The following is a 13,883-nucleotide window of genomic DNA, read 5'->3' as shown; positions in this document are numbered from 1 at the left end:
ATTATTAAATATATTGTAGCTATCTTAGGGTTTATTTTATAGGTAAGTATTTAGTTTTAAATAGGAATAATTTAGTTAATAATATTAATATTTATTTAGATGTATTTAAATTATATTTAAGTTAGGGGGTGTTAGGGTTAGGGTTAGACTTAGGTTTAGGGGTTAATAACTTTATTATAGTGGTGGCGGTGTAGGGGGGGCAGGATAGGGGTTAATATATATAATATAGGTTGTGGCGGGCTCGGGGAGCAGCAGTTTAGGGGTTAAACAATTTATTTAGTGGCGGCGGGGTCCGGGATCATCAGGATAAGGGTTAATAACTTTATGTAGGTGGCATCGTCGTCCGGGAGCGGCAGGATAGGGGTTAATAACTTTATGTAGGTGGCGGCGGGGTCCGGGAGTGGCGGTTTAGGGGTTAATATATTTATTATAGTTGCGGCAGGGTCCGAGATTGGCAGGATAGGGGTTAATAAGTTTATTTAGTTGCGGGGGGCTCTGGGAGCGGTGGTTTAGGGGGTAAAACTGTATAGTATAGTGTGGGTGCTTATTGACAGGGTAGTAAGAAAGCTGCGAATAAGCCGAAGAGCAGCGAGATCGATGACTGTTAGTTAACAACAGTCCGCTGCTCATCGCTCCGTACTTGGTGCGCGGCTTTTTGACAGCTTTCTTGATAAATTTGGCGAACGTATTCAGGTCTGCGGCGGCGATGTTAGGCGATCTTAGGCGAGCGTATTTGGGCCGTAGAATGCAGATATGTAGACAGCTTGATAAATAGAGGCCATAGTGTATCAGATTCATTTAAATCTCTGCATAGAGGTGTGTATTTTGTTTTTATTTTCTGTTATAGAAAAGCATAACAAGAAAAACACAAATCTAGTATAATTTGTACCTTCCTATAATGCACGATTCTAATGTAGTTACAGCTAAATAAAACTTGCCAATCATTACAAGTGAAGTCCAGCACTGTACTCATTGGGCATATGCTGGAAGTGAATGCCTATGCACAAGTTAATATCCATATGCCCTAATAGAATGAGTGGGCTGACCTGGATTTGTAAATCAGGATGCAAAAGTCTTTTTCTGTAGAAGAATTTGAGACAAATTGGTATTAGTAAAATACTGCTGTGAAGCCATGGAAGACAACTTGTATGGTATTGCCCTGGAGGAAACCAGCACTACAAACTGTTTCAAACATTAGCAATTTCCGCTGGATCAGGAATTCTCAGCTGCAGCTCTGAACTACCTGTAACAATCTACACTCACCGGCCGCTTTATTAGGTACACCTTGCTAGTACCAGGTTGAACCCTGTTTTGCCTTCAGAACTGCCTTAATTATTCATGTCATAGATTCAACAAGGTGTTGGAAACATTCCTCAGAGATTTTGGTCCATATTGACATGATAGCATCATGCAGTTGCTGCAGATTTGATGGCTGCACATCCATGATGCGAATCTTCCGTTCCACCACATCCCAAAGGTGCTTTATTAGATTGAGATCTGGTGACTGTGGAGGCCATTGGAGTACAGTGAACTCATTGTCATGTTCAAGAAACCAGTTTGAGATGATTTGAGCTTTGTCACATGGTGCATTATCCTGCTGGAAGTAGCCATCAGAAGATGGGTACACTGTAGTCATAAAGGGATGGATATGGTCAGCAACAATACTCAGGTAGACTGTGGCATTTAAACAATGCTCAATTGGTACTAAGGGGCCCAAAGTGTGCCAAGAAAATATCCCCCACATCATTACACCACCAGCGTGAACCATTGATACAAGGCAGGATGGATCCATGCTTTCATGTTATTTACTCAAAATTCTGATCCTACCATCTGAATGTTGCAGCTAAAATCGAGACTCATCAGACCAGGCAACATTTTTCCAATCTTCTAGTGTCCAATTTTGGTGAGCCTGTGCAAATTGTAGCCTCAGTTTCCTGTTCTTAGCTGACAAGAGTGGCACCCGTGTGGTATTCTGCTGCTTCAAGGTTTGATGTGTTGTGCATTCAGAGATGGTATTCTGCATACCTTGGTTGTAACAAGTGGTTATTTGAGTTACTGTTGCCTTTCTATCATCTTGAACCAGTCTGCACATTCTCCTCTGACCTCTGACATCAGCAAAGCATTGCCATCCACACAACTGAAGCTCACTTGATATTTTCTCTTTTTCTGACCATTCTTCGTAAACCCTAGAGATGGTTGTGCGTGAAAATCCCAGTAGATCAACAGTTTTTTAAATACTCAGACCACCCCGTCTGGCACCAACAAACATGCCACGTTTAAAGTCACTTAAATACCCTTTCTTCCACATTCTGATGCTTGGTTTGAACTTCAACAAGTTGTCTTCACCACGTCTAGATGCCTAAAGGCATTAAGTTGCTGCCATGTGATTGGCTGATTAGCAATTTGTGTTACAAAGCAATTGAACAGGTGTACCTAATAAAGTGGCCGGTGAGTGTAGATTTAAACTAAGCAAAATAAAACAAAACTGCAATATATACAGAATGTATAATGTATATGACTGTTATTGCTGTAAGATGCCTGTGACAATTGTACTAGTTCTAATTACTCCAGAGAGCATGCAAATTCTACACAATAATTGGTCAGCTTATAACACAAGCTCTTTTATATATGTCCCTACTGGCCAAAGTAAAGGAAACCAGGAACATGGATTCCACCAGGCTTTTCAAGAGATGCATTTCCAAATATTTCCAAAATCTTTTAAATGTTTTTAAAAAAAATCAAATGTGGTGCTCAATTGCCATTATATACTACAAGCTTATTGTGCTTAAAGGGACACTAAACCCAAATGTTTTATTTAATGATTCAGATAGACCATGCAATTTCAAGCAACTTTCTAATTTACTCCCATTCTCAATTTTTCTTCGTTCGCTTGCAATCTGTATTTAAAAAGCAGGAATGCAAAACATAGGAGCCAGCCCATTTTTGGTTGAGAACCTGGATTATGCTTGCTTATTGTCAGCTAATTGACAGCCAGCAATAAGCAAGTGCTATCCATGGTGTTGAACCTAAATAGGCCCAGCTGTTAAGCTTTGCATTCCTGCTTTTTAAATAAAAATAGCAAGAGAACGAAGAAAAACTGATAATAGGAGTAAATTACAAAGTTGCTTAAAATGGCATGCTTAAAATTGCATGGGTTTAGTATCTCTTTAATTTCCACACCTATGAACAGGTAAGGCAATTAAAAACTGAGTCACTGACATAGGCAGCCCTAGTGTAAAGCCACATAGGCAACTGACCAACGCCTCACTCATCATGGGGCCTTACACAGGGACATAGAAAAATGTGGGCTATTTTGTAGCATAATGACTTTTATGGTGGAATAAGTTAACAGGGTGCATAATATATTAACTTTGGCTTTTTGCGCTCGTTAGGTCAGCACGAGAGCGAAAACTGTTTAGTTTCAACTCATATTACAAGCCCAACCCAATGAGCACAAAAAGTTTACTTCTAGTGCAGTTACCGCTCAAGCGGGAGCGTTAATTAGCGCTACACTTGTGATATGGCCCCTAGCCTTGTAAGGGAACCCTAAGATTGAAATTGAAATACATTGCTCTGGGTCTTTTCCAGCCCATACATTTTCTGTGTCCTTCTTAATTTCACTTTATTATTTCAAAATATGTCACAAGGTGCTAGTAAAGACACACCATACATAATCATTGATCTTTTATTATGTTCATTAATTATAGGAGATGTAGTTGTAAATATTTCATTTTAACAGCTTCTTGCTTTGAATGTCTTACAAAAAAGTATTTGTTGCATAAAGACTATTACCACAAAGCGTATTACATCACATTAAGAGAACAGTGAAATATTAACGCACTAAATGCAATTGTTTTTCAGTCAATTGATTGTCAATAGAAGGGATCACTCACCTTAGAGTTTTGCGAATCATGTCTTCATCTGTGATTCCATAGTATGTTAATGTTTCATTCCATGTAGGATTCAGGGTATTCCGCAAGGTTTTTGTTCTAAGTTTATTTGCCTGAATTAAAATAGGAAACATTCTATTAGAATAAAGCAATGCATGTGTAAGTAGATTATAATACAATTACTCTCAGTTTGTCCTTATTGATAAGACAATGACAAATCTAACATTTCTTCATTAATATTTTAACTTTTATTGTATTCCAGTCATATGGAAGTGAAACATGTTAGATCTGACAGGTTTAAATATCTGGTGACATATTTTAAGAGAGTTGCACACTTATTGTTATGTGATCCAAAATCGGATTTGACCTTTCTTAAAGTGCCATAAAACGTGTTGAGATCTGTGTATTTCCTAAAAGGACTAATTAAGTAAAAATAGTTTGCATAAAAAAAATGTTAATCAAATTGCTGGCAAGTATTTTAAAATAATTTAAAAAAAAAAAGCAAAATTAGTTACATAGTCATGCTGACTGGAGTAGTCTGTTCTACCCCCTTATCAGTTTTTAGCATTAGAAACACAGGCATTGTTTTTCAACTGAGTTCACAGCAGCTTATTTGCTTCTAGGCATGCTCCAGCAGATAATGGGGCCGATTTATCATGGCCGGAATTGGGCCAGATACATCTGTTTCCGCACTAACCTTCGGGCTCGCTGGAAACAGCAGTTATTAAACAGCGGTCTTAAGACCGCTGCTCCTTAACTCATACGCGGCGTACAACAATCACATACAATCGGGTTGATTGACACCCCTGCTAGCGGACGATTGGCTGCGAATCTGCAGTCGGTGGCATTGCACAAGCAGTTCATCAGAACTGCTTGTGCAATGTTAAATGCCGACAGCGTATGCTGTCTGCATTCAGCGATGTGCGGTGGATATGATTGCTACAGAGGATCATGTCCGCCTGACTCTTAATAAATCAGCCCCCTAGAGTGTTAAAGTCTGCATTCTACCAAATCAAAGGTTGATATAGATGTAGCCATAGAAGGAATTCTGTGTGGGAAGCTATAAAGGGCTAATGGTGAGGGACTGCAGTATAAATATGCAGGTAAAGTAATTAAAGTAAATATTATTATATTTTATCTCTATCCCAACTTGTTTTATGTACAAATAACTAAACAATATCTACAATAAATAAATAAATAGGACATTCTAGTGTAAAAATAAAATGCTCTTTTTTGTTAGAGCATATTATTGCCACATGAATGTCTATTTTACTATGTGTTTAACCTCTGTAAAGAGCATATAGTTAAATTCATGCACACTGTGAGCGCTAATTCTGAACCCGGACAGGATATAGCTAGCGTTTGGCAGAAATGTATGTATGTTGTCCTTCTTATGAGTACCAATGATTGCACAACTTTGCAGGGGTTAAACAAATAGCAAAAACCATATCTGTTTAGATATAAAGGGCAATATTACAAGTGAAGAACTAATTAATGCTCCCACTTGAGCATTAATTGTGCTAGAAGCATGCTATTTTATAAGTTGAAAGTAAACTGTTGTCGATTGGGCGCTAACCCGACAAGCGCAAAAACCCAAATTTACAATATTGGGTATACGTTCATGTATTCACCCATAGATGTCAATGGAGAAAAAAAGTGGAAAAACCCCTAACACCCTACTCTCGCGCAAACATGATTGTATATTCTCATGTGCGCTATTGAGACATGAAAATATGAATATTTTACATTCCAATGTTCTTCGCAATGAAGAATATCTTCTATGTATTCATAAATATTTCCACATATATCTGATATTTTTTGGTACAATACAGGGAGTGCAGAATTATTAGGCAAGTTGTATTTTTGAGGATTCATTTTATTATTGAACAACAACCATGTTCTCAATGAACCCAAAAAACTCATTAATATCAAAGCTGAATAGTTTTGGAAGTAGTTTTTAGTTTGTTTTTAGTTATAGCTATTTTAGGGGGATATCTGTGTGTGCAGGTGACTATTACTGTGCATAATTATTAGGCAACTTAACAAAAAGCCAAATATATACCCATTTCAATTATTTATTTTTACCAGTGAAACCAATATAACATCTCAACATTCACAAATATACATTTCTGACATTCAAAAACAAAACAAAAACAAATCAGTGACCAATATAGCCACCTTTCTTTGCAAGGACACTCAAAAGCCTGCCATCCATGGATTCTGTCAGTGTTTTGATCTGTTCACCATCAACATTGCGTGCAGCAGCAACCACAGCCTCCCAGACACTGTTCAGAGAGGTGTACTGTTTTCCCTCCTTGTAAATCTCACATTTGATGATGGACCACAGGTTCTCAATGGGGTTCAGATCAGGTGAACAAGGAGGCCATGTCATTAGATTTTCTTCTTTTATACCCTTTCTTGCCAGCCATGCTGTGGAGTACTTGGACGCGTGTGATGGAGCATTGTCCTGCATGAAAATCATGTTTTTCTTGAAGGATGCAGACTTCTTCCTGTACCACTGCTTGAAGAAGGTGTCTTCCAGAAACTGGCAGTAGGACTGGGAGTTGAGCTTGACTCCATCCTCAACCCGAAAAGGCCCCACAAGCTCATATTTGATGATACCAGCCCAAACCAGTACTCCACCTCCACCTTGCTGGCGTCTGAGTCGGACTGGAGCTCTCTGCCCTTTACCAATCCAGCCACGGGCCCATCCATCTGGCCCATCAAGACTCACTCTCATTTCATCAGTCCATAAAACCTTAGAAAAATCAGTCTTGAGATATTTCTTGGCCCAGTCTTGACGTTTCAGCTTGTGTGTCTTGTTCAGTGGTGGTCGTCTTTCAGCCTTTCTTACCTTGGCCATGTCTCTGAGTATTGCACACCTTGTGCTTTTGGGCACTCCAGTGATGTTGCAGCTCTGAAATATGGCCAAACTGGTGGCAAGTGGCATCTTGGCAGCTGCACGCTTGACTTTTCTCAGTTCATGGGCAGTTATTTTGCGCCTTGGTTTTTCCACACGCTTCTTGCGACCCTGTTGACTATTTTGAATGAAACGCTTGATTGTTCGATGATCACGCTTCAGAAGCTTTGCAATTTTAAGAGTGCTGCATCCCTCTGCAAGATATCTCACTATTTTTGACTTTTCTGAGCCTGTCAAGTCCTTCTTTTGACCCATTTTGCCAAAGGAAAGGAAGTTGCCTAATAATTATGCACACCTGATATAGGGTGTTGATGTCATTAGACCACACCCTTTCTCATTACAGAGATGCATATCACCTAATATGCTTAATTGGTAGCAGGCTTTCGAGCCTATACAGCTTGGAGTAAGACAACATGCATAAAGAGGATGATGTGGTCAAAATACTCATTTGCCTAATAATTCTGCACTCCCTGTATATATTTATACCTATATATATGTATAGTTATGATTATATATAGGTATAGATATAAACAGATATATATAGGAATATCTATAATTACTTAGAACATATTCTGCTATGTGCATAACATTACTGTAAATATTTTACATTCCAAATACATAGTTTAAACCTTTATTAACTATAAATATTGGGACACTCAAGTCAAAATAACTTTTATGATTTAGAAAGAACATGCAGTTTTAAGATACATTCCAGTTTACTACCATTATCAAATTTTGCACAGTCTTTTTATATACATACTTTCTGGGGAACAAGATCCTACTGAGCATGTGCACAAGCTTATATGGTACACGTATGCTAGTCTGTGATTGGCTGATGTCTGTCACATGATACAGGGGGACGGAAAATGGGAGAAAAATTTTAAAATTGTCAGAAAAAAATCTACTCCTTATTTGAAATTCAGAAAAAGTGATATTGCATTGTCTTTTTATTATGTACTTGTTAAAGGGACAGTCAACACCAACATTTTTGTTATTTAAAAAGATATATAATCCCTTTATTACCCATTCCCCAGTTTTGCATAATCAACACAGTTATAGTAATACACGTTTTCCCTCTGTAACTACCTTGTATTTAAGCCTCAGCAGACTGCCCCTTTATTTTAGTTCTTTTGACAGACTTGCATTTTAGCCAATCAGTGCTCACTTCTCGTTAAATTCATGTGCATGAGCTCAATGTTGTCTATATGAAACACATGAACTAACGCCATCTAGTGGTGAAAAACTGTCAAAATGCATTCAGATTAGAGGTGGCCTTCAACTAAGAATACTAAGAGAACAAAGCAAAATTGGTGATAAAAGTAAATTGGAAAGTTGATAAAAAAATTACATGCCCTATTTGAATCATGAAAGATTTTTTTGGCCTTGACTGTCCGTTTAAGTATGTAATTCAACTGCATTGAGTGGTCCTTTAACTGCAAAGGGATCAAATGTACTTATATACAGTATATGCCTATTTATGTGTGCATATGTATTTATGTGTTTATATGTGTATATATGTCTGTAAATACATATATACACATAAATACATATGTACACACACGCACACACACACACACACACACATATATATATATATATATATATATATATATACACATACATATACATTGTTAGACATGTATATGTATGTATCTCAATGTTAAAGCCATTTGCCTGCTTTTTTTTCCCCTAACACCTGAGATCTCATATCTTTGAACTTATAACTTTTGTGTGCAATGTTTTATTTTAAATATTTGTTAATAGATGGTGTTATTATGAGTGTAAAGTGCCTATTTACTAACTGTTGGACGGATTATGTCCGCCCGACATCGCTGAATGCCGACAGCATACTCTGTCAGCATTAACATTGCACAAGCAGTTCTGATGAACTGCTTGTGCAATGCCGCCCCCATCAGATTCACAGCCAATAGGCCGCTAGCAGGGGGTGTCAATCAACATGAGATCAGAGCAGGTGAACAAGTTAATGTGCAGCGGTTTTAAGACTGAAGGCTCGCACGGAAACAGAGGCATTGGGGCCGATACAGGGGTTAGTAAATCGGCCCCTAAGTGTACTTTGTTATGTATTTTTGATGTGTTTTGTGCAATTTTTTAGTTTCACTAAACAGTTAACAAGAGTTCTAAAGCGAGGTAATCATTCTAAAGTTAATCCCGATTGCACTCAAGCCATCTCATTTACTTTGGAATACGAACGATAAGCACGAGGAGCGCAAACACCCAAGATAAACCCACCCCTTATTGATTGCGCCCAAATGTTTTTGCGATCCATTTGTAATCTAGCCCAAAATGGTCTAACAAAAAAGAAGCAAGTCAGAATGCACCTTAAATAATGACATCAAACTATAGCATAATGATTACAGACCTCAAAATAATACAGGACTTTCATCTGTAAACAGCATTTTCTGATGCAGCAAATTGAACCGTTCAAGGAAGATTTGGATGAATTTAAATTGTATTACATAAAATGTCTCTGTATCATAAATAGTCAAATTATGCTGATAAATCAGTTTAATTTGCCACTTATGTACATGTTGTTTGAGACACTACAAATGTAACTGTAGAATAAACATACTCTGATTAAGACTATTTTCATAGGTCATAGGCATTATTTACTACATACCTATCTATACTTTCAGAATTTAAAGGGACATGAAGCACAACATTTTTCTTTCATGATTCAGACAGAGCATGTCATTTGAAACAACTTTCCAATTTTCTTCTATCTAATTTTTGTTGTTTTTTTGGTATCCTTTGTTCAAAAGGCTTCCTAGATAGGAGCAGGAGTTGCTGATTGGTGGCTACACATGCCTTATGTTATTGGCACAGCTATTTCCCAGTGATGCATTGTTACTTTTTTAACAAAGGTAACAAAGAAAATGTAGCAAATTAGATAATATAAGTAAATTGGAAAGTTGTTTAAAATTGTATTTTCTGTCTGAATCATTAAAGAATGTTTTGTGTTTCAAATCCCTTTAACTGTGTAATAGACTGCTGTACTATTTGTCTATCCTATAACGGGATTACCTTGGACTACACAGAGTAAATTACCTGTGATTAAGTGCCTCACTCAACTTAATATCTCTTGGGGGCCGATTTATCAACCCTCTGTCGGACATGATCCGATCAGCGGATCATGTCCGACAGACATCGCTGAATGTGGAGAGCAATGCGCTCTCCACATTCAGCATTGCACCAGCAGCTCTTGTGAACGGCTGGTGCAACGCCGCCCCCTGCAGATTTGCGGCCAATCAGCCACTAGCTGATTGGCCGCAAATCTAGCTATTCAATCGGGTTGATTTTCCGTGATGTCTGTCTGCCTCCTCAGAGCAGGCGGACAGGTTATGGAGCAGCGGTCTTTAGACCGCTGCTTCATAACTGGTGTTTCTGGCGAGCCTGAAGGCTTGCCAGAAACACGGGCCTTCAAGCTCAATACAGAGCTTAATAAATAGGCCCCTTAATCTTAATCTCACTTTTTCTACATGGTCACACATGCTACATATAGAAGATATTGAATAAATTCCTGGTCACTTCAAAGCAGTTAATTTATAAAACAAGTCCCCTATATATTCCAAACACTACCACTAACAGTTACAAATGATCTAATTAAACTTCAGTTGATTATAGATGGTTATATTTGGAAGAGATGTGTATTTAGGATGGAATAAGCAATGCTTTATCTTTTTTTATTGTTGGGAGTATTAATTAACCTGTAATCTGAAATGAGCATTCGTGACTGTGAGTTCAATAATGTAGGAGCAAGAACTTTGAAAGGCACTCTTGTGACTGTGTTTGGTGGTATGTGGTATGTCCCTTATAAAAACCCATTCACAAAGGCGCAATCTCGTTTAAGGGTCTTTTAGGAAGATATAAAGTAACAAAGCAGTGGGGTTCTGATTTACAGTTTAAATAATGTTTAAATCCAGAAAGAATATTGTGCTTACAAAGAACCTCATAGTCGCCATTTTGTTTTCAGTTCACTCCAAAATTGAAATGGTCCTTTAACAAAATATAAAAATAAATATTGTTTAAAACAATACTTTTGTGAAAGTTGTAAAGCATCCACATAGCAATAGAAAAAGACTGCACAGTTTAATATACATGGAAGATAATAGACTGTTTTGAAATAGCTGTCAAATAGTGTTAACATTTTCAAAAATGCCCTTTTGAGGACTTATCAAGTGCCTCAAGGTGTCAAATTGGATTGGCAAAAAAATGTCCTGAAAAGCTGTTGAAAAGTGACCCGAAAAAATATTGTGATCACCAAGATCTTTTTGGCTCCTTAGGGAAAAAGGGATTTTTTATTGATTATTATTATTATTGCAATGCTTATCCAGTCACTTGCTACAGTGTGCAATATCTATCTAAGAACTATTGTTTACTCTGAACTTCATATAAAAGCATAGACTGGTTTACCCAAACCTTCTTATGTTACAGCTCATTTAAACTTTATCCTGCCTTTATGTTACTTTGTTGACTGATTTTCTACAGTAATAAGCAACAGTATCACATAAAGTCAAGTCCAGGATCCTAATTCTGGGGTCAAAATTCAGTGTCTCTAACTCCCCATCATTACCCCAAGAGTCCAGCTCCTAAATGATTATACAATGAATGATTACACTAATCTCACATAAGTTCAACAAATTTCCAGAATCCCTTTCCCACTGTCCTACCATATATTCTGTGCAGGTTTAGATGTTGTGCCAGATGAACTCTTGAGCATTCTCAGGCTTGTCCCCATCATCTTTATATTAGAGTCAGTAAAACTCAAACTAATTGATCTAGCTGGTGGTGGGTTCTTTAACCCCTTAACGACCGAGGACGTGCAGGGTACGTCCTCAAAAAAAAAGGCAGTTAACGCCTGAGAACGTACCCTGCACGTCCTCGGTGTGGAAAGCAGCTGGAAGCGATCCCGCTCGCTTCCAGCTGCTTTCCGGTTATTGCAGTGATGCCTCGATATGGAGGCATCCTGCAATAACCTTTTTAAGCCATCCGGTGCAGAGAGAGCCACTCTGTGGCCCTCTCTGCACCGGAGATCGGTGGCTCAATGCGTTGGTGGGTGGGAGCCGGACCGGGAGGCGGGTGGCGGCAATCGATGGCCCTGGTGATGTGCAGGGGGGGCGGGATCGTGGGCGCGCGTGCACGGGAGGGTGGGCACGTGCACGGGGAGGGAGCGGGTGGGAACCGCTACGCTACAGAAAAGGCATTAATAAAAAATGTTAATCAAACGTTAAAAAATGGCTAAAAAGTTTAAAAAAAAACCATCAGCAAGGTGGTGGGGGTTTGTCTGTGTGGGGGGAAGCTACACTACAGAAAAAAAACAAACAAACAAAAATAAAGCACTTTTTTTTTGCAAACTGGGTACTGGCAGACAGCTGCCAGTACCCAAGATGGCCCCCAATGAGGCAGAGGGGAGGGTTAGAGAGCGGTTTTGGGGGGGATCAGGGAGGTTGGGGGCTAAGGGGGGATCCTACACAGTAGCATATGTAAATATGCTAAAAAAATTTTTTTTTTTTTTTTTTTTAAAAACCCTTTTATTTTAGTACTGGCAGACTTTCTGCCAGTACTTAAGATGGCGGGGACAATTGTGGGGTGGGGGAGGGAAGGGAGCTGTTTGGGAGGGATCAGGGGGTGGGATGTGTCAGGTGGGAGGCTGATCTCTGCACTAAAGCTAAAATTAACCCTGCAAGCTACCTACAAACTCCCTAATTAACCCCTTCACTGCTAGCCATAATACACGTGTGAGGCGCAGCAGGATTTAGCAGCCTTCTAATTACCAGAAAGCAACGCCAAAGTCATATATGTCTGCTATTTCTGAACAAAGGGGATCCCAGACAAGTATTTACAACCATTTGTGCCATAATTTCACAAGCTGTTTGTAAATTATTTCAGTGAGAAACCGAAAATTTTTTAAAATTTTACATTTTTTTTCAATTTGATCGCATTTGGCGGTGAAATGGTGGCATGAAATATACCAAAATGTGCCTAGATCAATACTTGGGGTTGTCTACTACACTACACTAAAGCTAAAATTAACCCTACAAGCTCCCTAAAAGCTCCCTAATTAACCCCTTAACTGCTGGGCATAATACACTTGTGGTGCGCAGTGGCATTTAGCGGCCTTCTAATTACCAAAAAGCAATGCCAAAGCCATATAAGTCTGCTATTTCAGAACAAAGGGGATCCCAGAGAAGAATTTACAACCATTTATGCCATAATTGCACACGTTGTTTGTAAATAATTTCAGTGAGAAACCGAAAGTTTGTGAAAAAATTTGCGAAAAAGTGAACGATTTTTTGTATTTGATCGCATTTGGCGGTGAAATGGTGGCATGAAATATACCAAAATTGGCCTAGATCAATACTTTGGGATGTCTACTAAAAAAAAATATATACATGTCAAGGGATATTCAGGGATTCCTGAAAGATATTAGTGTTCTAATGTAACTAGTGCTAATTTTGGAAAAAAGTGGTTTGGAAATAGCAAAGTGCTACTTGTATTTATGGCCCTATAACTTGCAAAAAAAGCAAAGAACATGTAAACATTGGGTATTTCTAAACTCAGGACAAAATTTAGAAACTATTTAGCATGGGTGTTTTTTGGTGGTTGTAGATATGTAACAGATTTTGGGGGTCAAAGTTAGAAAAGGTGTGTTTTTTTTTATTTTTCCTCATATTTTATAATTTTTTTTATAGTAAATTATAAGATATGATGAAAATAATGGTATCTTTAGAAAGTCCATTTAGTGGCGAGAAAAACGGTATATAATATGTGTGGGTACAGTAAATGAGTAAGAGGAAAATTACAGCTAAACACAAACACCGCAAAAATGTAAAAATAGCCTTGGTCCCAAACGGACAGAAAATGGAAAAGTGCTGTGGTCATTAAGGGGTTAAACCTTGGTTTGAGCCGCACCAATTGGGACATTACCTATCCACACACAAAGAAAGACCTGGATTTGTTAGGATGCCAACAATCTTTGAGAAAAACCAAATACACTAACAAGTTTGATCTCTATCCTACTCTATTCTATAAAAACCCCAGCCCACCAGCACTCC

General features: G+C 38.3%; 1 protein-coding gene across 1 annotated transcript in view; it reads right to left on the bottom strand.

Annotated features, from left to right (window-relative positions):
- DOC2B (double C2 domain beta) overlaps positions 1-13,883 on the bottom strand; it is a 1,640,761-nt gene that overhangs the window by 722,978 nt on the left and 903,900 nt on the right. Inside the window, exon 4 of the mRNA XM_053707380.1 lies at positions 3,894-4,003. Coding sequence (XP_053563355.1) covers positions 3,894-4,003 — 110 coding nt within the window. The remainder of the gene's footprint in view (positions 1-3,893; positions 4,004-13,883) is intronic.

This window comes from Bombina bombina, chromosome 3 (assembly GCF_027579735.1).
Source record: "Bombina bombina isolate aBomBom1 chromosome 3, aBomBom1.pri, whole genome shotgun sequence".
Taxonomy (NCBI): Eukaryota; Metazoa; Chordata; class Amphibia; order Anura; family Bombinatoridae; genus Bombina; species Bombina bombina.
The sequence above is the reverse complement of the archived record's forward strand: the minus strand, read 5'-3'. Positions and strand labels throughout refer to the sequence as shown.